This window comes from Stigmatopora argus, chromosome 6 (assembly GCF_051989625.1).
Source record: "Stigmatopora argus isolate UIUO_Sarg chromosome 6, RoL_Sarg_1.0, whole genome shotgun sequence".
In the NCBI taxonomy this organism is placed as follows: domain Eukaryota; kingdom Metazoa; phylum Chordata; class Actinopteri; order Syngnathiformes; family Syngnathidae; genus Stigmatopora; species Stigmatopora argus.
Window position 1 is genome coordinate 3228816 of NC_135392.1, and position 27350 is coordinate 3256165.

Genomic DNA, 27350 nt, shown 5'->3' on the forward strand with positions numbered 1-27350 from the left:
GCGCAGGTCTCTTCATGTCTGTCTATCTGACAGTGTGTATTAGTTGAGTGAGTTTAACATGACAACCAGGCATAAATATTGCTAATTTTATTCTTTCATAAGCGTTGTAGCATTTTTTTCGGTTAAATGTTGCCGATTTCACAAACACAAAACATCTACATAATGCAGATAATACAGAAATACAGTTTCAGGAATGAATGAGCAGCACCTGACTACGAGGCTAGCACAACATTAGCAAAGCAGCTAAAACAACACTACATAAAATGTTTATAATTTTCAACTGCAGTGTTACAATGGGGCACACTGGAAAGAAACAATAATTTTCATGAGATTAAAGTTGTATTCTCAATATTTAAATTTCAGGACTATATTTTCAGGATTTAAGTGATTGTTTATGAGCATATTCATTATTTAAGGTTGAAGGTAAAACTAACACATTGTAATTTTAGTGCAAACAAGTTTTTCTTGTAAAAAAATACTATAAAATAAAAATGACATTCTTGAAATTAAAGTTGTAATGTTATGAACATAAATCCTAAAAATGTATCACCTTATTCATGCTCATTACTATCTGAATCTAAAAAATATACAATTTTATGTCTAAAAATATACAACTCTTTAAAAAATATGCAACATTTTTGATCTGGAAAATATACGAATTTGCTCTTGTAAAATTATACCATAAATGTAAAAAAGAATACAACCTTTATGTCTTGAAAATAGCCCAAATTTGACTATTGGGGGAAATAATACTGTTGAAACTTCATGAAAACAGGAATTTTTAATATTCGTCAGATTACAATTCAAATCTCATAAAGTATTTTTTTCCTTTTCAGAATTGCCCCAATAACACGAGTAAAATTGACAGGAAAAAATATTTCTCATAAAGCAGTCTAAAACTCTAAAAAAAGAAGAGCAAGTAAAGCAGCTAAAAACATTTCAAAGAAATAATAATAAATATCATTTTTAACAGAGCTGTCTCTTCTGAAACATTTGTGTACTGCAAAAAATATTAAGGCACTTTAACTTAAAAAAAGGAGGGGGGAAGCTTTCATCCTGCTAATTTTATCTAAAATTAAAAGTTATTTAAGTGGGAAAGTTATACAATATTCCTTATTGTAGTCACGGGTGAGCTAAAATACAAATTTAACACGATTTTTTTCATGTAAATCGTCATTTTTTACAGTGTTTCGAAATTCATTATTCTATTGATTCCATTGAGTTTCCCTTTTATGATCTTGGAATATTTTTATTGTTTCAGCCCTGAGGTTAACAAGGTCAGAGACACATAACTGCCACATAAACAGATGTCTGATTGTTATTTTAACACAATAGATCATTTTAATCGACATATTAAACTCACTTAAGATTTAAACCCTCCTGTTATGTTGATGCTGAGGATGAGTGATTAAAATGTCAAGAAAATATTGTTCATCATCCACCATTGGTCTAAAATGTAAATATTTAAAGTGAACAAGGTAGATTTTATATTTAGGTTTAGGTAAAATAAGCAGATTTTATCACGTGTTGGTTTTTAAATGGGTTATTTTGACATAACGGGAGGGTTCAGACACATATATGACAAAATTTAATAATCTTGCTGTGGTTTGGATTAGTTTTTTAACTTAGTAATTCAATTATTAATGTTTGAAAGTCTTTTTTTTTTAAATAAACTCGCATAAACTCAAATCTGAAGCTCACCACTAGCCATTGGTCGAAACAGCTACACGCTATTTACATAGAATTTCACTAACTTACACTTTGCGTTCATACATTTACTCAAAGGGGCACAAAAGTTGAGCTACTTTTAGCGTTATTTTTTTCAATTTTATATATATTTTTTAAAGGGACCTGCACACAAAGTAACGAAATTGGCAAATACTACAAAACATTGAGTACAGAAGGCCAAAAATGATGAAATGCATAACATAGGCTAAACTAGGGACTAGTCAAACAACATAAACACTAAATGGTTATGCCAACCATATTGACAGTACTGCTCAAGTGCTTGTTATTCATCGTGAATTTTCATTTTTGTCTCTTTAGAGAACATCACCATTGCACGGTTCTTCTGGCTTGTCTTCCACTTTGGCGGTACTCGGCTGGGCGTCCGCGGGAGTGGTGGGAGTCTGTGAGTCGGGGGTGTTGGCACTAAGAGCTGCTTTAAGGCTGGCAGCAAAGCCACCACCACCAGCGGCCAATGGAACGGCAGCACTGGGGCCTGCGGGGGCGCCGGCGTCGGCTACAGAAGTGCCCGAATCCCCCGGTTCTGATGCTCGAAGCCTCTTCATGAGTGTGGTAACCCTCACAGCTTTCTACAAATGACCACAAACATTATAGTTTTATGAATCATTGCCCTTATTAAGCCTAAGTAAGTATTTTGCAAACGTTTTACATCATTAAAAAGGCAGTGGCTCCTTAGCCGGTAACCGGTCAAATAGTCCCAGGGGCTATTTAGCCGATAACCGGTCAAATAGTAGCCTATATGGCCCCATATGGCTATTTAGCCGGTAAGAATTCTGCATGGGGTAAATAGTAAGAAACTACAGCTATGGAGCCACTGCCTAAATAATAGTCATTAAATCCCTATTCACCTAATGTTAAAATCTATCTGTTGGGTTTATTCTGGGATGTTTCTATATGTTTTGTAAACATTTTTAATAGGTAATAAAGCTATAAATTAATTTATGCTTTATGATGGACCAAACAAGAGGACACTTTCCCCCACAGCTGCTTGCGAGGCCAGTTAATTGTTTTCAGGACTACATACCTGTCAACCTCTGCCGATAACTGCCCTTATAAATGATTATGATTCCCCTTATAACCCCCCCAAAAAACCGTATATCTACGCATGCGCATGTCATCCTTTATCGATATTGCCGTACGCACCGCTAAAAAAATACATACGATTGAGGATAATTTTTGCTGGTATACCGTGACAATAGTAACGATCGATGACAGTAGCGTCGTTGGCTACCAGCCTACGAGACTATCTGGATTTTAGCCAAAACGGTCTTGTTGAGATCGGTTTTCATAAATATTGGCGATTGTTTTTAAAAAAAAAAAATTCACCGTACAAAAGTCGGTGTACGGCGTACATGATTTGAAATGGTAAAAAAACGTATAAAATACGTATAAAACGTACAAGTTGACAGGTATGGGACTATTGACGGCAACAAACCCCTTGTTCCAGGCCAAGGATGCAGATCTACAAAGGACTCATAAATTGCTTTGACTGGGACGCCGGCAGTTTACCTTATAAAGAAATTATTATGCTTATACTGCAATTCTTACGCAGGTGTTTTGGTTTCGATCTAATATGAGCAGTTGTTTTTTGACCTTAAGGGTGGTATTCGGTTAGCTTATGCAATTGTTTTGAATCAGATTACATTAAATGTTTTCAGTATGTCGCGACTAACTAGAGAGAAGAGTATGCCGCTCGTCAGAAATCCTTTTGAACGAAGCCGCGTTATGAGTGATTTCTCCTTGCAAGCTGTAATCAGTGTATGTCAACGATGACTTCCCGTTTAATTAAATATTACTAATAATGATTAAATGGTATTGATGATTATTCCATCACTATCAATTGGCAATAACACATCAAATTTCAACAAGATTGGTTGAATGGTTAAGAAAATCCCCTATTCACTCAATGTTAAATAATAGGTTACCGGCTAAATAGCCCATGGGACTATTTGACCGGTTACCGGCTAAGGAGCCACTGCCAATTAAATACAACCACAGATTTTTTTTTAAAAATCCCCAAAATTGATAGTGCTCCTTATAAACCAGCGTGCGTTATCTATGAATTCCAAATGTGCTTATTTTATTGGATCATAACTGTTATAAGTATACTGTTTCACAAAACAATTATATACACCTGACAGTATGTCTATAGATGTTTTACCAAGAACTGTTGATTGCAATTTCGCTTCCCGACACATTGTCTATCATTTCTTGCTACCCAATCAACTGCACATACACCCAAAATATGTATAGTAGTGATCCCCAACACCTGATTTGCAAAGGCGTTCATATTTTTTTGTTTGTGTTATTCTTAGAACTTCCGCATCTTATTTTGAAAAAAGAACTAGTGGTTCCGGTTTAACGTCACCGCCTCGCTTGACTCTATTGCGCAACGTCATTACCCGAAACATGTCGAAAAAATGATTAAAAATTAAATTAGATTTTTTTTTCGCGATGAAACGTGGCCGCGGAAATTTTGCATGTTGTTAGTAAAAAATAGTTTAAAAAGAAGAAGAAAATATCTAGATTGTTTCAAAGTTGCGGATCCATCGCAACAGGTGATACGCATAATCCAAATCAGAAATGATCCATCGTGCAACGCAATTGAGTGCGACGAATCGACCGATGTTAACAACGAGGCAATTTTTCGCGTTTTTGTGCAAAATAGCATCCAAAAAGATGTGCACGAAGATTTTTCTTTTTAAAATCTTCATTGATTTTGATAATCAACACCACAGCTGCAAAAAGCAGTAAAACAAGCCCATCGATTCTATGTAAAGGTAAGCCAATATTGTTTTAATTGCTTAATATAATAGATATGTTCAGATAAAATACTGTGAACTAAAACATGCTCTTTTAACTTAAAAGCATGTTGTTTTAACTCATCCCGGAAACATTTATATATATATATATAAGATTCGGTTTCTGGTGCAAACAATGTTGGGGTTATAGTCAAAGTAAAGTTAAAAAAAAAGTTAAACCTTGAAGCCCTGCTTCAATATTTTTAGTATATTAAAAAAATAGATTTAATTCATTCATAAGGTCATCAATACCTTCCACTTGGCTTTAGCAAAATTCTTTTCAATTTGTGCACAAACACCATCTTTGATGTTCTTATCTGAGGCAGCGTTCCCAGAAATCCTGTGGAAAGACACCAAGTTGGGTACATTTAAATAGATTTAAAAAAAGCCTAGTGTTAGCAATTCTCTACTGGTCAAAGTGAGCAAAGCCCCAAATTGTACAAATAATTCTAATTAAAATAAAATAAAATATACGCTGTGTATATGGTACAGTAATACCTTGACCCACGAGTGCCCCAACATACGCGAAATTTGAGATACGAGCAGGAAGTTAGACATTAATGTCTTTGCCTCGGCTGTGTAAGGTTTAAATTTGGTGTAACGTAAGATTAAAACTTATTCTCAAGTGTGTGTATAGTGATCTAAATTCATTTAAGTTAAATTTAAAGATTATTTTTTCTCTCTTGTATGTGTCGTCTGTCTGTATTGTGTAATGTCACATTTTGTATTAAATATCACAAGTGTGGGAACAAATTAATTAGTATTTAGTTAATTTCTATGGGAAAATTTGATTTGAGATACGAGTTCATTGACATACAAGCTCGGTCCCGAAACGCATTAAGCCCGTATCTCAAGGTATTACTGTATATATACAATTCTCCTTGGTAGTGAAAAAAAGACAAAAAACAAACACTGAAAATGTTTATTTAATTAATTTTTTAAATAGAGCGATGTAATTGTAGTTACCGTCTAAAGAAACTTTGTAAAGTCTAAATGGAACGATCTCTCTATCAAAATAAAACAGAAGTATAGTTCGTACCATTCATGTGCAATCGCCTCTTGCGCAGTCAGTCTCTGGTCTTGGTCCACCTCCATCATAGACGCCACCAAGGTTTTGGCTGAAAAAACAACCAAGTATGAAATATTGACAGCCCCTCAACATAAACCGAACGGAATCATTCACCAGAATCTGAAATGTCATCCCAATACGGTGAGTCAAATTCGTAGTCCCCTGACAAAATTTTCAGGAAGAGGTTTTTGTCCCGACTTTCAGGGTCATCTTCATCTGAGTCGTCGTAAAAAGGAGGGTTTCCGGACAATCTGTTATGTAAAACAAAAATAAAAATGTTGACGATTATTTATTTTCCTTATCGACCAAGTTGGGAAATGAACAACCACTTCATCAATGTATAAGCGATTCAATCCCTGTGTGTTCTGAACTTCTTGCGTTGTATTATTATTATTTTTAAACATTGCCATATCATTGCAATGGAAATTTGTCATCACCTACTTTCAAGATGCTTTAAAAAAAATAAAATAAAGATAGCTTTTAGAACCAAAAGCCAATTGTTGCGCTATTTAAAAAAATCTCATTGGAAAAATGGGTGTTTAACAAATAAAAGATTGAGTTTATACACTTAGAGAAGGTGAAGAAATGCAATTGTCTATTAGGATCCGACAGCCGTTTCTGTCCACCATAAAAAAATTCAACTCTCTACGTTGCACGGTTTGGACAAACGTAGCGAGACAATCTTAACATACACCATAAATACCCCTAAATCACGCTTTATAATGATTATATAGATACAATTTTGGTTTTGTGTCAGTTCAAACTTGAAACGCGTGGATTTCATGGTTGATTTTTGACTTTTTGTTGAGTTTGATTTAGTTAATAAGGGACAGCACATATTAATAATTCATGTCATGTAAGATTGTAGCCAAAGGCAAATTTCCTTCTTTAGTCCCTTGTCCAGGTTGAAGGTAAACGACGACACATACACACAAGTAGCACAGTTTTAGACAGCATTGTGATCGCCATTTAGTTTGTCTAATAACCAGGCTTTAAGATGATTGGCCAGGAGTTTCAGAGACGGGAGTCCACGTATGCTAATTGGTATCGAGTTCCAAGTATAAAGAAAGAAGGTGCTTTAGCTAATTTAGCACTATTTTCGGAGGGAATTACACAGTCACCTATGGAGCCAGCCCTTGTTAATGTGTTGAATTTTTTTTGTACAAACTCTTGCAGTGGAGGAGGAGCTATGTAATGGAAGGGTTCGTAAACTTTGAATTTAGATAGGGTCATCATCAGGCCACTTTTGAGTGTTAGTTTTAACTACACAAGTATTTGTTTGGCCCCATTATTGTTATCCTCTTTGTTGACCTTCTTAATGATCACTTAGTAATATATTTTATTAGTCAGATCTGTAAAGATTGGTACTTACAGTATGTACATGATGACCCCTATCGCCCAGCAATCTACAGGCCGTCCATATCTCTGCCTCCCCACAACCTCAGGAGCTGAAAGTAACAAAATAATTGGTTGTTAGCGTTTTCCATAGTTTTCGAATGACATCCAACATCTCAAATGTGACCTACCGAGATACTCCGGAGTCCCGCACGGATCCTTGATGTGTCTGTTTTCCAGTTTTGCCAGTTGGAAGTCACTGATAACAATTTTGGAGTGTTTCAAGCGATTAAAGTACACAAGGTTCTCAAGCTGTTTGAGGAAAGAAAGTATTTGTTATTACGGAGTTTCTGTCACGGAGTGTTTTAGACCCAACACTGGATGTCACCTTAAGGTTTCTGTGGACGATATTCAGAGAGTGAAGGTACGCTACGGCCTCCAGAACCTGCCTCATCACATTGCTGGTGTCCCTTTCTGAGTAGTAGCCTTGATCTAAGATCCAATCAAACACCTCTCGGCCCGTTGCCCTGCAGTTTTGAGAAATTCTTAGAAAATGAAAAATCCCGACAAGGCGAATGGAAGCACTTACAGTTCCAGGAAGATAAAGTACTCCTTTTTAGTTTCAAAAGCGTCAACAAGCTGGAGGATATTATGATGTTTTATCCTGTAAACAGAGAACGTGGAATAAATCAAAGGTCAGTTATTATTATGATTCTTTTGTTCTTCATTCTAGCCTGAATAAAAGCTCCAAATTGCCCATAGATAGGAACGTCAGTATGATTTAATGCCTCTAGGGGGTGCACAGATTTGAACTCACTCCTGTTAAGGACAAATCATATAGAAATGGAATATAATATTCTGTCCTCAATAGCAAAACTGTTGAAAAACCATAATGTGAAGATTCTATCACTGAAAATTGTCACCAGATCAGCATCTATCCGATATTTATTAAAGGGAATTGTGTTTTGTCCGCTTGGGGGCAGCAGAAGCATAAAAAAAAGACTTGCCGTGTGTTTTGGACCTTATACTTTTGGTAAAGTACAGTAATTGCTTATCACTTGTCACTTAAAAATTGAACCGGTAAACAAAAATCACCACTTAATGGAGAGAGAAATGTGTATATAATCATCTGCAGTACTTGTAAAGATCAGTAAAGTCTACTTTTATTCTACTGTGTTTGTATAAATGGCTCAAAATGAGCCTTTTAGCTTTACTCACATCTTTAAGATCATAATTTCATTCTTGGCCGCTTTCCTCACATTTCGGCTATCCTTTTTGTTGAACTTTTTGCAGGTGTACATTTTCAACGTGTTCCGATCCTTTGCCCGGAATATCTCGCAAAACTCTTCCCTAAAATAGAAAAAAAAAGAAAATGAAACAGGGCTCAATAATTGTTATATTCTGAATCATTCTGACTTACGACTTAACAACTTGTCCCAGGTCATATTTGTCAGTGACTTCGGCGGGATTGTTGTAATCCTTCTTCTCCCCCAGCGTCAGACAGCCAAATGGCATGGCAGCTCTAGCCAGGGAATTGCCTATTAAAAAAAACCCCAAAACAAACAAGAAAAAGGAAAATTAAACCTAGAAGATGCAAATAATAGGCCTTTTAAATTGCTTTTTTTCCTTGGGAATTCATAGAGATAAGATTTTGATGACTAAACCTAAGGAAAAAAATGTAGAGTGTTGTTGATGCCCACCCGACAATTATCTAGTCGTTTCAATGAGCCGCCTGTAATTGGCCCAAAATTGCCAATTTCCTTTTTGTGTCTCTCTGATCATCATAATTTAAGTGTAAACAATATTCCACGAAGCATTTTAATCTACCGTATTTTCTTGCATATTAGCCGCCTTTGCATATAAGCCGCACCCTTAGAATTGCCTTAAAATCATTGAATTTGATGATTTCTCGCGTATAAGCCGCCCCCTGACCCACAATTTTCACCTCCATATTCATGGTTTTAATAGGGAGTACAAATATTTTCACGCATATAAGCCGCACCCGCAGATAAGCCGCATGTGCAGATAAACCACACCCTTAAAATTGCCTTAAAATCGATGCATTTTACAATTTCCCTCGTATAAGCCGCTCCCTGATTCACAATTTTCACCTCCATATTCATGGTTTTAATAGGGAGTACAAATGTTTTACTTTGAAGGGAAAATCTTAAGAAAAATTAGCACACGTGGTATTTCTGAGATACTGTATAAATTGATTTCTGGATACCACATTCGTCTTTGTCACCTTGCAGTATCGTTCATGTCAAGTCTAATTTATGCGCATATAAGCCGTACCCTCGATTGTCATATTTTTTTGCGACAAATACGGCGTATATGTGAAAAAATTGCGGTAGTGTTTAGGGGACCTACCAAAAATATTTTCTGGCAATATATTCCCTAACAACAAGAACATTATAATAGTATCCTCCTTTTTAAGGGAAATTCTCACAGACGCATGAAGTCAATTATTCATGTTCACCTAATGCCGTACCCGTCGAGCGTACGGCGTTGAAAACTAATTGCGGTTACCACATTTTACTCCACTCTCTCCAAAAAAAATCTAGTCCACAACTCCAATCTAAATATTGTACGCTTTTATGGTAAACAGACGCTTTCTTGGCAAGCGGCGCCGTAGAAACGGCAGCCAGCTGACAAGAGTGGGAGTCAAAAAGAGAAATCCGACTGAGCTCGCTGCTGTCTGGAGCCTCAGTCGAGACCCCACCAAAAAGCAAAAGATTGCTCATTCCCGAAAAAGATCCGTCGTGTATTATCTTTCTGCTAAAAAAAAAGAAAAAAAGAATGGAATCTTCGCAAGATTTGAGGAGGATTGGCCAAGCAGCTTGCTTTCATACAGTTTATTGCGTTAAAGCAGGTTGAGAGTCATTGGAGGGTCCGCAAGGGGGCTCATTACCAAGACTGATGTTTCTGCAGATATGCTCTATACTGTATTGTGTGGCAGATAAAACCTTAATAAGCCTCGGTGTGTTTGGATTTATAATTGGATTTTGGAATGTACCACTGCAAACTTAAGAAAAAATGTAACTTTTTTGTTTATTTATTTTTAAACTAAATGTGTAAATAGTTTTTAGCTATCCATGTTAAATGTTAGCTAGACTAATGATGGTAGTGGACATTTATAGGGGATTTATGGTTTGCCATTTTTGGGGCACTCATTTATTTACCATATAACTGCAATGGGAAAAAAGCACTTAGTTAGAAAAGGTTTATGAAAAATGTCTAATAGTTCCATACTTAATCTTTTAGTTGAGATATTTGTGGCTGAGAGCAACAGTCGCAAAAGAAAACAATTCAGATTCAATCTTAAATTTAGCAATCCTGTGTCCTTTTAGAAAGTCTGATCTAAATCTGACCAAACATCTCCTTTGGGGAATTCGGTTTAAGATTTTTAGTGGGCAGTATGCACACATTGATGTTTGTCATATATCTGAGTTTTTATGTTTTAAATTGCTAAAGAGTTACGGTATTTTCTCGCATATTAGCCGCACCTGTGTATAAGCCGCACCCTTAAAATGGCCTTAAAATCGTTGAATTTTGCAATTTCTCTCGCATAAGCCGCCCCCTGATTCACAATTTTCACCTCCATATTTATGGGAGTACAAATGTGTCACTTTGAAGGGAAAATCTTAAGAAAAATCATTGCACGTGGAATTTCTGAGATAATGTATGAATCGAAAGGATTGTCTGCTGGATTGCACATTTTTAAAGGATGTTACTTGCACGTAGACAAATTCAAAAAGGAAGTCATGTGAGCAGTACAACCAGGAAGTGTGTCCGTAGCGGTCTAGTTTGTCATCCCTAAGTAATATGGTGTTTCCTTGAGTGAGCAATGGCAGGCACTAGTGAGTTTTTTTCACGTTTATGCAAGAAAAAATATTTTTTTTCTTGTATAGACGTAAAAAAAGCGTTTCATCTGTTTATATTTTCTCTATTTTGAAATAAATTACCATATCCGCCGCATTGTCTTGCGTTATGGCGTTTTGTGCATCTCAAGTCTAATTTGTGCGCATATAAGCCGCAGCCTTGATTCAGTCATAATTCTTTTGAGCGACATATACGGCGTACATGCAAGAAAATAGGGTAATTATTATACTATATAATTATACATAGTAATTGAATTAAATTCACCGTTGATTGTTGACTTGTGGCCCACCCTTGGCTCCAGTTTGACAGGAATCTGTGGCAGCTAGTGCCTGAAAGGTTACTCAGGTTTACGCACTGCCAATCTTTCACTAACATAAAGTGCAGTTGAGAATCCGCCCCGGGTAGCTGAAGGAAGTCAATTCTTCTCAACTCTTTCAACTAGACGTGAGACAGGTTGTCGGGGCTGTTTGTGTGCCAGGTACAATATGTGCCCAAGTCAAGAAAAAGCTTCCCATAAGGCTCAAGCATCAGTACATAAAAGCTACTTCAATACCGAGCACCGCATTTAGCCGAGCGTAATGCAAGTTGTCTTCGTCCTGAAGGGAATTATTTTGTGTTCGCCATTAGTCTGGAGGATTGTTTGAGTCATGGAACATATCACCCAGCGTCACTGTTAATGTTTTGCACCTACGCCCTAAATTGGTCCATCTGTGCTGTTTTAATCATTTAGATTCACAGTATGTTCCTTGATTCTTAGCAGTGATATTGGATCTATTTACAAATCTGTTTGTCTTACACATACCTGGCAACCTCACCCAATTGCTCCCCTTATTAACGTGACCGGACGATTCGCCGAAAGACGTTTCGCCGACGGACGTTTCGCGGAAACGGGATTCGCGCGCTCGCCCCGCCCCCGGATCGTGTGTGTATGTTTTTCAACCTCTGCACAAAAAAAACCACAATGAGAAACATCCCCACTTTTATTTGTTTAATAAAATAATAAATTAAACACTTTAATTTTTTCGGCGAAACGTCTGTTCGGCGAACTGTCCGTCGGCGAAACGTTCGTCGGCGAAACATCTTTCGGCGAATCGTCTAAGTACCCCTTATTAATGATTGCAATTCCCCTTATTAAGCGATTAAAAAAAAAAATGCAATGGGGCACATATTTACTAACATAGGGCACACTTAAATGTCTAAAATTTTCTCCAAAGTGGACGAATGGCCAATCAGTATGCGCTAAATTCGAGATTTTTTAGATTTTGATGTATGACACTGACAACTTGACTGTCTGGGTACATTGCTTGCTGGCGTGCTATATGTATTTATATAGTTAAAAGGGGAATGTGTTTCCGTATATTATGCTTAAAGCATGACAACATTAGCAATCGACGATGACGTTTTCGTCTGCTACCAGTGACTGAGACGATCCAGATTAGAGCCGAAATGGGGAAAAACTAGATTGGTTTTACAAAAAATATACTTAAAAAAACTCCTGTACAAAAGTTGTTATACGGCATACACATTTTGAAATGATCAAAAAACGTACAAAATACGGGAAAAACGTATAAGTCCTGGACTGGTTACCAGTCAATCACAGGCAACAAATCGAGACAGACAACCATTCCTACTCACTGAGTGGGAAGTTAACCCACGCTGTGTGTATAGAAGTCAAGCAAGAACATCACTATTTGTACTATACGCTGTCATTCTTTACAACATGGTGTTGGTAAACAAGACAAATCCACAACAGGAGGTCAGGCCTTTGTTACTCTTTTGTACTGTTTACATAAATACAGATATGCATCCATACTGTTGAAGAGATATTTGATTTATAGCCACATAAATTTGAATCTAGGTCAGATTGGGGAAAAAAATCAAGAGTGGAATGCAGGAAAAAATCTGGAATGTCACGTATGGGCAAAAAAATAAATTAAGTTTGTCTTGTACTTTTTGGAAAATTTCAAGCAATGGATTGGATTGGATAACTTTATTCATCCCGTATTCGGGAAATTTGGTTGTCACAGTAGCAAGAGGGTGAGAATACAGACACAGCAAAAGACATTGTAGACATAAATAAATAGGTAATAATTAAGTTAACAAATAAATAAATACATGAATAAATATATAAATAAATAAGTGTGTTGCTGAAATATATATATATATATATATATATATATATATATATATATATATATACACACACATATACACAATGTGTACATACACATATACACACATATATATACATATACATATATATATACACACACACACATATATATATATATATATATATATATATATACACATATATATATATATATATATATACACATATATATATATATATCTATATATATATATATATATATATATATATATATATATATATATATATATATATATATATATATATATATATATATATATATATATATATATATATATATATATATATATATATATATATATATATATATATATATATATATATATATATATATATATATATAAGCACATAGATGTACATGCATGCATACGGTAGGTCTTAACACTCAGCCATTTGTTTTGTTAAAGAGCCTGACAGCTGATGGGACTGATTGGTTCCCGTGGCGACAGGGACGCCCGAAAAATATATTTAAAAAATATATATTTTCGCTTGATTTATCATTTAGCGATTTTTGACGCAATTTCTTGACCAATCTATGGAAAAATTGAAAAATGGTATTCCTCACTCCAAGATACACCCACAGACAAACAGGGTTCAAGAAATGGTGTCGAATGGGTTAAAAGCAACTGATTAATCAGCAGTCTCTTCAGTACGAGGGTACCACGAAATGTTATCATCTAGCTCACAGACAAACGCAATTCTTCTTGCCGAAGACCACGGCTGAGAGCTTGTAATTGCTGACACAAGACATCTTTAATCTTTTTGTCTTTTGGGGACGATCTGAATAAAGAGCTTTTTATTTATGTTTTGGAATTCACTCACAGCAGTGATTGTGGAAACCCTTGAGGGGAGAATGACAAAGACGTTTTCCTCAGAAGCAAACGCAGATTATATGAATCTGTGTTATGTTTAATTATATAATTGGCAAAAAAATTGAAAAAAAGACTTTTTTATCTTTTGCATAACAACTAAATCCTGGGCTATTTTTTTAAATTGAACGACCAAGGGAATTTTAGTCTTTTAGTAGGCCATTTTGAATTTTGCCACATAGATATAACAACACCAAAAAATAACTGCATGTAAATACGATCATGTCAATCAATTTTATTGATAATTTATTAGTTTTTTGGGGGAAATGGGATTATTTAATTGGGCATGTATTAATTGCAAACTTTATGTAGTTACTCCAGTAGTATTGCAGGCCATATTGGGAACCAAGCAGTCGTAGTTCATTTGAACTTGTTCATCCAAATACTGTAATTGTAGCATTATCACTGCTAGAAATGAATTTGTTTGTTTTATTTTTTAGAAATATAGCTATGTAATCTGAGACAAAAAAGGTGTAACCTCCCAAATACATAGGTGTCAACCTCGGCCGATTACTCCCATTATTAATGATTGCAATTCCCCTTATTAAGCGATAATAAACCGTACAAATGCAACGTGGCACATATTTACTCACATAGGGCGCACTTAAAAGTCTAAAATTTCCTCCAAAGTGTACAAGATGCCCAATCAGTATGCGCTAAATTCAAGATTCTGTAGATGTCGCTGACGTCTGCTTGCTGACGCGCTATATTTATATAGTGAAAAGGCGGATGGGTGAAATGCTTAAAGCATGACAATATTAGCAGTTAATGATGACGTTTTCGTCTGCTACCAGTGACCGAAATGATCCAGATTAGAGCCGAAATGGTAAAACGAAATCGGTTTAAAAAAAAACGTACTTAAATGTTTTTTTAAATAAAATAAAATAAACGTGCTTTAAAAAAAATAAAAAAATAAAAACATACTTAAAAAACGTACTTTAAAAAAATAAAAAACAGAAAACACACTTAAAAAAATAATTTAAAAAATGTACTTTAAAAAAAATACAAAAATAAAAACATACTTAAAAAAAACGTACTTTAAAAAAAAAAAAAAAAATTCCTGTACCAAAGTTGTCATACGGCATAAACTGATAAAATATGGGAAAATGTATAAGTTGACAGGCATGCGAATGTTTGCCCTTATTTATACATTTTAAAAACACATGATGGAAGCATGGCAGCAGGTCAGAATAGCGGATTTTTCTATAACGGCGCCTCTTCAAAGGGTCTCCGATCCGGGACAGATGGTCTTGTGTTTGAGCCAAACTATTAAAAATGTGTTTCGTTCATCCTTCGTTCATCGTACAAACGTCACTCATGACAATGAACATCTTTAACGCAACGTTTATGCGTTAAAAAATTGCGTAATACGCGGCAAGTAATAAGTAAATGAGAATGTGAATCGGCTCCTTTGATAACCATTCATGTTCTGGCGTCACCAGCTTTTCTCAGATGTTGTTTAGTTGCCATGGTGACTGCGTGCTACAGTATGCGGCCGCGTTGCCGTCAATAGAGCATCATGCTCTTCGCGCTGCTTGATGGGAATTAAAACTGCGTCTCTTTCTGACTGGAGCGTTTACATAATGGCCAAACAATGAGGAGGTGTGGCAACTTTATATTAGCGTTGAAAGTCCATTGGCTGCCATTCACATCCAATCGGTTTTGACTTGGAGACGCTGACGGTGAATCAAGCCTGACAGCCCTCCCAGTCAGAATCATTTGGACATCGAGCTTTGTCAATGACATGAAAAAAGAGCTTTTAACAGCAAACTGCTCCAGTTTTAAATGAATGTCTTTTTTTGTCAATAAGTTAATTTTTGACTAGAGGGGCAAATGGATACGCCCATTTTCTGTTTTCAACACTAGTTATATTAACGTTTTTAGTAAACTGACCTCTGCCAAGGCACTTTTTTATGGGGAAAATGGGCTACAACTGGATTGATATATGTATGTGTATGTATACACATATATACATACATATACCTATATACATATATATACATATGTATACATACACATACATACACATGTATATACATGTATATACATATATGTATACATACATATGCATATATATACATGTATATATATATATATATATATACATAGATATACATACACATACATGTATACATGTGTATATATGTTTGTGTATGTATACATGTATACATGTGTATATATGTATGTGTATGTATACATATATACATATGTATATATATGTGTATGTATAAACATATACATATGTATATATATGTGTATATGTGTATGTATACATATATACATATGTATATATGTGTATGTATACATATATACATATGTATATATATATATGTGTATATGTGTATGTATACATATATACATGTATACATGTGTTTATGTGTATGTATACATGTGTATACATGTATGTGTATACATATATATATATATATATGTATACATATATATATATATATATATATATATATATATATATATATATATATATATGTATACATATGTATGTATATGTATGTATGTATGTGTATATGTATGTATGTGTATATGTATGTATGTGTATATATATGTATGTGTATATATATGTATGTGTATATATATGTATGTGTATATATATGTACATATATATGTGTATAAATATGTATGTGTATATATGTGTATATATGCATGTGTATATATGTATCTCAGCAACATTTATTTATTTATAGATTTCTTTATTAACTTATTTATTACCTATCTATTTATGTCTAAAATGTATTTTCCTGTATCTGCCTTCTCACAATCTTGCTACTGTAACAATAACATTTCCCGAATACGGGATGAATAAAGTTATCCAATCCAATGATTTGTAACTGTTGTATATGATGCACAACTCCCTTCAACTTGTACCTGTTTTCTCCCTCTTTCCTCAGTCTCTCTCATCCCTCATCCGTCACTGCGCAGCCTGGCGGGGTGCATGATGACTTTTGGAGTGCGAAATAATGACCAATCATGCACGACAAGGTCTGCGGAGGCAGCCAAACTACGAGACCGCGACCGCGTCAATCCGAGAAGCCGCGTGGAGTTTGCGCAAAGTCTCATCTGAAGATGAAACCTAATACGCCAAGTAAGTAAAAAAGCACTTCCATCCATGACAAATATTGTTCAAAAATGCTCAAATCTGGCCAATTAACAAATGATATTTTGCAATAAAGATGCTTACTTACCAACCAAGAAGGGAAATGGTTATGTAAGAAGTATCCAAGCACCTTCTGCTGTTTTCCCGTAAATCCCAACCAGGAGTTGGGGGGACTTTTGGCGTGCTCTAACGTGGTGGGGGTCCGCTCGGGTTTTGCAGGCTCCGTCCTCACAACATTTCCAACAGGTCAGCTCGCTGGCGGGAACGCGCACGTGTATTAGCGCGCTGGATGGCGGAGTGGGAGGAGGAATTAGAAGGGGGTGGTACGAACGCGGGACGCACGACCGCGGCGTGCGTCAGAGGCGCTCCGTCGTCCTCGCTTCATTGGCATGAATGAAAACAAGTGCCAGGGGTCCTCGCTTTACGACAGACGAGTTTGGGATTAAATCGTGAGAAGATCAAAGTGGTGTTGATGAATATTTGGTATTTAAATGTTAAAGGGTACGGTACTATTTTAGATTTTTTTTATATACCGTATTTTCACGACTATAAGGCGCACTGCATTATAAGGCGCACCCTCAATGAATGACACATGTAATTTTTTTTTTTACATATATAAAGTACACTGGATTATAAGGTGGCCTGTCTATTTTGGAGAAAATTTAAGACTTAAGTGCGCCCTATAGTCGTGAAAATACGGTATATCTGGTTTGAATAATACGGTATATCCAGAAAATATTGAGAAAGGAGAAGTGCATTCTGGGAGAGCCCACCTAAGCAGGCAAATTCAAAGCATCGCCAAATTTGGAAGCGTGGAGGGTACTCATTTTAAATATGAAATAAAGCCAGCCAGCTGATTTTTAATAAATCTATTGTCATAATATAAAGAGAATAGGGGCATTGAATGTGATAATTATTGATAATAGTGAGGATGAGATTTTGCTTTTTGTGATGTTGATAATAAAGATTTTTTCATGGTGCAGATACATTATATAATCTCATAAATTAGTAATCTTAAAGAATCAAATGCAATTTCAGTGACTAATCCATTTGAAACCAGGATTTCTTTTCGAGCTTTCTGACCCATATGACCTTTGACCTTCTGCTACCCTAACTGGACATTTATGACCTATTTGTCCCAAATTGTCACAACTCTCAATCTTCTCATCATACGTCCTACCCAGCAAATTTCAGTTAAAATGCTTAACCCTTTATCAAATTATCATGGAATTCCTTTTCTGACCTCGGTGACCTTTGACCTCATCACCCCAAAATTCAATCAGCTCTTCCCTTTTCATACATATCCCATATTCCCAAAAAAAAAGATCTGCAGGGGTTTTTCGAGGCCAGGCAAACTCTTATGCTCCTTTTTAACATTTTTATGTAACATAAGTGTACCCTTATCTGCCCTCAAATGAGTAATGTATACATTACAAGTAAAAAAGCACCAGGAGAGAAGTGAAGCATCTTTAACCTGCTCCCCACCTTGTTGCAAATCCACCTACTCTCCCTGTTTCTAACTTTGAGTGCTTTTTAGGAGCGAGCTTAGTATCTCTATCACAAGTGCAAGATAGAATCTCTTGCATCAGATATAATTCTTGATAAAAAGGGGACATTATAATCAACCAGTGTGTCAAATTGATCTACATCTAAGACTAAAACTAAGTACAGTGGTACCTCGAGAGATTAATTCGCGCCGGGACTGAGCTCGTATGTCGATTTACTCGTAACTCAAACGAACGTTTCCCATAGGAATGAACTAAAAACAAATTAATTCGTTCCAACCATCTAAAAAAACAACTAAAAACAGGATATTGGATTGGAAAAACATTTTTATTTCTTCTAATTTGCCATCTATTCACAAAGTAACAAATAACTAGTGGTTTAATAGTAGTAAAATGTGTTTAATAGTACTAAAATCAGACTTTTTGCACGGCAACGTAACATAAACAAATTGAAATGAACTTGGATTACGATGCAGAAACACTCAAAAATGAGTTTAATCGAACCTAACACTAAACTTAATTCTAATTTTGTTTTAAATTTTGATACCTTTCTTCTCCCGGGTTGGCTCTATTGGCCCCGCCTCCACCCTGACTTTCAGATGCAACCTATCGAGGGTTGTTTGCTTTTGTCTTCCCTTCAAAATATTCCCAAAATGATGCACACAAATGTCCTCACAATAGGATAACGCACGACCACTTGCCAACGAGAAGTAGTATATACTCCTCTCGTATTAGCGAACAAGCTCCGCCATTCGCACTGACTAACGGGGGAAAAAAAACACTGAAAAAATGCATCTCAGATGGAAAAGGATATTAAAAAGAGAGCAAATCATTTCAGCGTATTGACGAGTTCGTTATGACTGATTTCTTATAATTTGTGCCAAACTATTGCCTTCAATTGACTACTCATTTTCATTTGTTTGTTACCTTGCTTAAACTGTACTTAGAGAAGGGTGACACAACCGCTAATATATGATTTATGTCGCCATAGCAACAGCAAGGGACTTGGCTATTGTTTGACACTAATTTTGCACCGGCTAATCTCAAACCGTCTGTTGAGCAATTAAAAGTCTGTTCAGCAATAAAAAAATTAAAAAAATCTTCTGAGTCAACGTATAGTTCAACTTTGTTGTCATGGTAACCAAAAGCAAGCGAGCGGATCCGCAATGAAATCCAATGACGAGCTCAATGTTTTATTCTCAAAAGCATCAGTGAAAGACCTTGACAGCTTTTTTTGCAGCAGTGATTTTTTTTTTTTTACCTCACTTTTTTTCTTCTTTTTTTAATATATTTATTTTGGAGGAAACATGAACTGCTCTTAAAGGTAACTACAGTCTCAATGATGACTAAAAAGTGACAAAGGCGTCTTGAAAGGATGCAAAAGCAAACATTGAGTCAGACACAATACAAATTCTATCAGTTTTACATAAGAGAGTTATTGTACTACTACTGCGTCATACTGAGAGCTGATTCAACTCATGGCCTGTGGTTACCGTACATAGCAACGGAAGAAACAGAAAAGATATGAAAACCATCTTTGACGATGATGCAGGCCAGTAATATACAAAGAAAAAGTGCAAACATGATGAATTTTGAAATTATCCTTCATTTGTCTCCACTCACATTAAATGAGGTTGGCAAAACATGCTTTGCAAATTCATTCTGTTTACATATATATTGTATTTTCTTGCATATACTATGCCGTATTTGTGGCTAAAAAATGGTGACTGAATCGAGGGTACGGCTTATATGCGCACAAATTAGAGTTGCACGAAACTGCAAGGTGACAAAGACGAAATGCTATAACGCAAGACAATGTGGCGGATACGGTCATTTATTTCAAAATAGAGGAAAGATAAACAGATAAAATGCTTAACTAAATTTATTTTGACGTCTATGAATGAAATTCAAGAAAAAAATAAACCGAATCTTGCATAAAACGTAAAAAAACTCACTTACTTGTGTCTGCCGTTGCTCGCTTAGGGCGCCGCCATCTTAACTAGGGATGACAAACTAGACCGCTACGGACACACTTCCTGGTTGTACTGCTCACATGACTTCCTTTTTTAATTTGTCTACATGTAGGCAACATCCTTTAGGAATGTGGTATCCAGAAATCAATTTATACAGTATCTCAGAAATACCACGTGCATTGATTTTTCTTAAGAGATTTTACTTTCAAAGTAACACATTTGTACTCCCATGAATATGGAGGTGAACATTTTGAATCAGGGGGGCGTCTTATACGAGAGAAATTGTCAAATTCAATGATTTTAAGGCAATTTTAAGGGTACGGCTTATACGCGGAGGCGGCTTATATGCGAGAAAAAAGGTAATCACTTGTACTCCCTAGTAAAACCATGAATATGGAGGTGAAAATTGTGAATCGGGGGCTTCTTATACCAGAGAAATTGTAAAATTCAACTAATCTAAGGCAATTTCAAGGGTGCAGCTTATACACGGATGCGGCTAATATGCGAGAAAATACGTTCCATTTTTCTGGGGCTCATTCAGGTGAAGTCCCTGAGTTGGAGTTGAACTTGCTTGGGTTTAAACAGATTATGACGTCACCCCAAAAAAAACCAAAGTATATTGACTTATGGAAGGTTGGTCAGAAAGTGAAATTAATTTTCTTCCATGCTTTTATTGTCTTGATAGGATGTGGATTTTTTCTTTAAACTCTGCGTCGCCACTTGGCTTCTGCGAGCGGTGGCCGCTAAATTCGTTGCAACACCTTAGCTGACTCTGACCTCCTGTCGTCATGGCAACCAAAGTCATACTCAGCCTTAGCCCCACTAGCCATGGATTTCTTGTCTTTATGGGTCCTCATATCCAGTCGACATTCACTCGTCTTTGGGGACTCAACAAGTATCTAGAACTTGGTTGGCTATGCCAATGAAAGCTTAGAGTTAACCTCGTAGAGGGGGCGGGGTTAGGATCCTAATAGGGGAAGTGAACTCGGCCATTTCCAACTTTGAACTAAAAAAAATGGACAAATCAACCTTAGTATCTATTCAGTACCCGTTTTTTTTTTACTGGATGTCGCTTGCAATTGGCGTGTTGTGCCTCTGCATGGTGTCACAGATGATACCCTCACACTTTGGAGTAGAACATTTGGTGCTCTTTGAGGTAACCATAGTTACCACAACATCGCAAGACCGGATGTCCATAGTGTTGATCAGAGTGCATCTACGATTTCTGTTGTCAAAGCAACCACTCTTGTTTCAGCGTGTATATGCCAAAATATCTGAAAATGAGCTCATAAGTCTTGAAATATGCAATTCTGCAACTTCGGAGCTAAACTTTGGAACGTGAGCCCCGTAAATCACTGGTTAAAATCTGCACGTTAATTTATTTTTTCGTTCTTGCGCCACGGACTAAGCTGAAATTTCATATCCTTGTGATTGCTTGATCTTGGCCGGTTAATGGAATTTATTCCTGCATTCTCCTGAGATAATTCAGAGTTTATAAGGGTCGCCTGTCGTGGCATCGTCGGTTTAAATGGTTTATTGAACTATGAGAACGGATTACAAATGGATGCTGTTATTGCTGGGGATAAGTGTTGGTCTCTGTAAAGTTTTGTGCGCAGTTATGCTGAGTAAGTTGAAGTATTGTTCTATTTAAATATTTGTTATTGTGGTTTTTGGAGTTTTTAACTTTTGGCGACGAAATTAAACTGGTTGGCAGCATTGCTTTTTTTGTATTGGGCTTTTGCTTATTACACAATTTTGCTAATAAGCAGCAACTTTAGCTCGACCAGCTTAAATTTGCGTGCAAAAATGTTAACTACAATTGCTAAATTTGGCCATAAATTCACTGTTTTTGTATACCGCATTTTCACGACTATAAGGCGCACTTTAAAGTCTGAAATTTTCTCCAAAATAGACAGGGCGCCTTATAATCCAGTGTGCTTTATATATTTAAAAAAATTAAAATTTGTCATTCATTGAGGATGCACCTTATAATGCGGTGCGCCTTATAATGTGGTGCGCCTTATAGTCGTGAAAATACAGTATTTTAATTTTTTTTGTTCATTTTCCCGGATCCAAGTTAATATTCATATGTAAAAAACTAAAATTGGTGAAAGAAAATCTGTTTTTTATACATTTGGACCTTGAGAAATTATTGATTTGACATCTTTGACCAATTTTCTTGCTTTAACTCGAGTGCAAAATTAACTGAATTTACGTCAACTTGCCGAGCAATTTGGCAGACAGTCAACAAATGATTAAAAAAAACTGTGAAACTTTTATCGCAAAGAACCACCGTAATTAATTATAATTAATGAATTTCTACACAGATCTTACACATCAAAAATTATACATTCCGCACTGTGAATAAGGCACTTTGCTAATTTTTAACCATCTTTTTCTGCCTTCCTACACACCTCTGGTATCAAATGATGGTTGCCATAGAAACAAGCGCACAAGCCACAACATGGCTTTTGGAGGACAAATACAAATTTAACATGGGAGCAAGTCTCGTTTTTATTTTCAGTCTTTTTTTTTCCCCAAATTAAGATACTGTGATGCAGTATTTGCATTGGCCGATTTCATCCAAATCAAAAGTTTCCCCGATTCAACTTTAGGATTGTTTGTGTTCTAAATGGCGTTCTGCGTTTTCTCTAAAGGAAATTGTGAATTGTATTATTCAGTCCATTCACCAAGAAATGAAAGCCATCACATGCTCAGCTGCCCTCAATGATGGAAGCTGGAGTGTAAATAACTCAAGAAAATAGTTTCATCGGCCGTGAAAGTGTAGTTTATGTTATTCAACCCAAAAAAATGGCGTCTATTGTTGTCCGCGGCAGAAAATGAGATGGAAAGACAAATGGACTGCAGGTTTTTTTGCATTTTAATTGGAAGTTTTCATTAACAATTCTAGTTATTTATAATTGTATTGTATGATTGAAATAATAATGTGCGTGTGTAAATATTTATATATGTATGTGTATATGTATATATATATATACATATAAATGTGCATATGTGTATATGTATATATACATATAAATGTGCATATGTGTATATGTATATATACATATAAATGTGCATATGTGTATATATATATATAGAAATATAAATGTGTATATGTATATATGTATGTATATATATGTATATATGTATATATATGTATATATGTGTATATGTATGTATATATATATGTATATATGTATACATATATGTATATAAATGTGTATATATATATATATGTATATATATATATATATATATATGTATATATATATATATGTATATAAATATATGTGTATATATATGTGTGTGTGTATATATATATATATATATAAATATATATGTATATATATATACACATATATACATGTGATTGAAAATAGTCTGGTGGCCCGGCAGCCTCGTCAGCCTCACAGTTCTAGGGTCGAGGGTTTGATCCCTGTGGAGATAGGCTCCAGCACCCCCCGTGACCCTTGTGAAGACAAGCGCTTTTAGAAAATGAATGAAAAAAGTCACTTGTTCTATAAAAGGTTAAATTAAGACCTGACTGGATTTCCTAGTTAACCCATTGAAAATACGCATTCAACATCACGCTACCAATCTTTTAGCGCTATCCCAAAAAATTAAGCCTTTACTAAATATGCTCAAAAAGTAGCAATAACACTCAAATTGGGCCCGAGTAGCCAGTTTGACACATTTGAAACTTGTGCCCGTCTAAGTCTTGGCAGTCTGTTGGTATTCCGATAACAAGATGGATGGCGATTAACAAGTACAGTTAGCGAGCAGTATGCCCTGGTGACGTCTACGGCGCTCTCATTGCTCTGCACATTTTTCTCTCAGCATCTTCCCCATCTGTGAAGACATGCATCGAGACTGCGTGAGCGAAAGAGAGAAAGAGAGAAAGAGAGAAAGAGAGAGGAAGAAATATAACACTTCTCTCCATCTGTGACCTCTCAGCTCCTCCATCCACTCGGTGAATGCGAGCCCAACAATGGAGGAGTGTGACAGAGAGCGAGGAAGATTGCCTCGCTATTCAGGTATGTGCCAGCAGTAGGCGAGCTCAAGGATAGCTCATTTCATTCAGAGGGGAAGGAAAAGTGTCACAGAAAGTGCTGTGTGGCGGCGATGGATGGCCGCTGTGACTAAAAGTTCTCTCCAAAACAGAAACACAAGTCTTTTCATTTGCCACATCACGCCCACATCCACTCTTCTTCTCATTAAACCCGTCTTCCGTCTTCTAAAATCGCCGTCGAGTGCGATCGGAGATTTGTTTCTGACGAGATGACGGCTCAAAACGTTCAGAGAAGAATTATGGACTAGATTTCCGTGCATAAATGCAGCAATGCTTGGAAATTTTATATGACGCAAGTGCAGTTTTAAATGAGTTGGACTTTCTGACATCAAATGATCAAATCGTGTAATAACTTTGTACAGTGGTACCTCGACATACGAGTGGCCCGACACACGAGTGGCCCGACATACGAGAAATTTGAGATACGAGTAAAATTTCGGGCAGATATTTATCTTGAGATACGAGACAGATTTTGATATACGAGCAGACAGCGGACACGAGATGCTGCTCATAAGAACATCATGGCCACTGTCTTTCCGGTCGCAACTCCCTCGTGTAATGTCTCTACGAGCACTGGGCGGAGCCTAGCATTTTTTCCAGTGTTTTTTTCCTGTTAGTCAATGCGAATGGCGGAGCAATCGCTAATACGAGAGGAGTATATGCTACTTCTCGTCAAGTGGTCGTGCGTTATCCTATTGTGAGTACATTTGTGTGCATCATTTTCGGAATATTTTGAAGGGAATACAAAAGCAAACTACCATCGATAGGTTGCATCTGAAAGTCAGGGTGGAGGCGGGGCAAATAGAACCAACCCGGGAGAAGAACGGTATCAAAATGTCAAACTAAATTAGAATTAAGTTTAGCGTTAGGTTCGATCAAACGTATTTTTGATGGTCTGCATCGTAATCCAAGTTCATTTAAATTTGTTTGTGTTATGTTACGAGCGCGTTGCCGTGCAAAAATTCCCCCCTCTCTCTGTCCCCCCTTCGAAATCCGTATAATTTTAGTACTATTAAACACATTTTAGTACTATTAAACCACTAGTTATTTGTTACTTTGTTAATAGATGGCAAATTAGAACAAATAAAACATTTTTTCCAATCCAATATCCTGTTTTTGGTGTTTTTTCAGAGGGTTGGAACGAATTAATTTGTTTTTAGTTCATTTCAATGGGAAACGTTCGTTTGAGTTACGAGAAAATCGACATACGAGCTCAGTCCCGGAACGAATTAAGCTCGTATCTCGAGGTACCACTTTACTTAGTTTTAGTCTTAGGTGTAGATCGATTTGACACACTGGTGTATTATAATCTCCCCTTTTTATCAAAAATCAAATCTGATGCACGCTTATGTATGTATGCTTATTTATAAATATCATGCACAGAAAACAACCTTTTTTTAACCTCCATAACCCTTAGATGCACGAGTGACTGGACCGTACACTTTCATAAGTGGGTCAAAAATGGCCCATAATACAATAAATGCGTCATTTTGGTTAAGAATAATCACTTGTATAATATTTACTATTATATTTCGGACCATACAAGAATGATTTCATGTTTGAAATATCTTTATTTTTCCACTTTTTAACATTTTTTGAAAAAGAAAATGACTCAGAACAGCAATTGATAAATGTGACCATCCATTGTGTGTCTATGTATGTGTAGAACTGTCCAGTCATTGATTGACAGTTCCTCTCTCATATTGATAGTTACTGTATTTTCTCGCATATAAGCCGCACCCTTAAAATTGCCTTAAAATTGTTGAATTTTACCATTTCTCTCGTATAAGACGCCCCCTGATTCACAGTTTTCAGGAGGGCTAGCTTACCTACTTTTTTATGAATTATATAAAATCTGCTGTGTACAGTTTAGCTAAGGTGTGCCACTATTAAATATTTAACATGTATTCTCAAAGACAACAAAATTAATATTTTAAGAAGCTTTGGGGTATGCTCTCGGCCTTTTCAGCTATTGCTCTTATTGGGTTGCCCGTGTGTGTGTGTGTGTGTGTGTGTGTGTGTGTGTGTGTGTGTGTGTGTCAAGTGGATTAGATTGCTTGTGGAGATATTAAGAATACATATTTTTGCATTTATGCTATTTTTATGTCAAACTTGAGGTGCTGATTCCCAATTTACTAATAAAAACAAATCCCAATTTACTATTCAATGATTCCTTCCACTCACAATAATTAGAATTAAATGAATAGATTAAATAAATTAAAGATAAAAATGTTGATGTTAGTATTGTTGTATTCAAATGGCCACTGTGGTCAGACTCAGGAGGGGATGAGTCGGCCTACAGAGATGAGGTCAACAAACTGTCTTTGTGGTTCTCGGTGAACAATCTCACACAGAACACCACGAAAACTAAAGAAATAATCCTGGACTTTCGCAAACACAGCACAGATCTGGCCCCACCCCTCATAAATGGAGTATGTGTAGACAGGGTCCAGTCCTTTAAATTCCTGGGGGTCCACGTCACGGATAAGCTCTCCTGGTCTACAAACACCACGGCAGTAGTGAAGAAGGCCCAGAAACGACTCCATTTCCTCAGGGTACTCAGGAGGAACAACTTGAACACTAAGCTTCTGGTAACCTTCTATAGAACCACTGTGGAGAGCATCCTGGCATACTGCATCACAGTATGGTACGCTGGAAGCACGGCAGCAGACAAAAAGGCCATGCAGAAAGTAATTAACACTGCCCAGAAGATCGTCGGCTGTTCTCTGCCCTCACTGGAAGACATTGCCAGCCGTCGTTACCTCAGCAGAGCCAGGAACATTGTCGGGGACCCATACCACCCTGACGATGCG

General features: G+C 36.2%; 1 protein-coding gene and 1 long non-coding RNA gene across 2 annotated transcripts in view; one reads left to right on the forward strand and one right to left on the reverse strand.

The window, feature by feature from the left end:
- Positions 1 to 72: 72 nt before the first annotated feature.
- On the reverse strand, positions 73 to 17317 carry camkva (CaM kinase-like vesicle-associated a). Its single transcript, XM_077601988.1, has 11 exons — positions 17076 to 17317; positions 8372 to 8489; positions 8170 to 8301; positions 7541 to 7615; positions 7340 to 7478; positions 7143 to 7263; positions 6989 to 7064; positions 5731 to 5867; positions 5587 to 5665; positions 4800 to 4887; positions 73 to 2315 (listed from the first exon to the last, which is right to left on the reverse strand). The coding sequence occupies exons 2-11, from the start codon at positions 8464 to 8466 to the stop codon at positions 2043 to 2045; spliced, it is 1215 nt and encodes a 404-aa protein (XP_077458114.1). The 5' UTR covers positions 8467 to 8489; positions 17076 to 17317; the 3' UTR covers positions 73 to 2042.
- The window catches only part of LOC144075180 (uncharacterized), a 29223-nt gene continuing 6008 nt past the window's right edge, over positions 4136 to 27350 (forward strand). The window contains exons 1-3 of the long non-coding RNA XR_013300499.1: positions 4136 to 4526; positions 16782 to 16975; positions 24306 to 24502. This is a non-coding gene — a long non-coding RNA (uncharacterized LOC144075180). The remainder of the gene's footprint in view (positions 4527 to 16781; positions 16976 to 24305; positions 24503 to 27350) is intronic.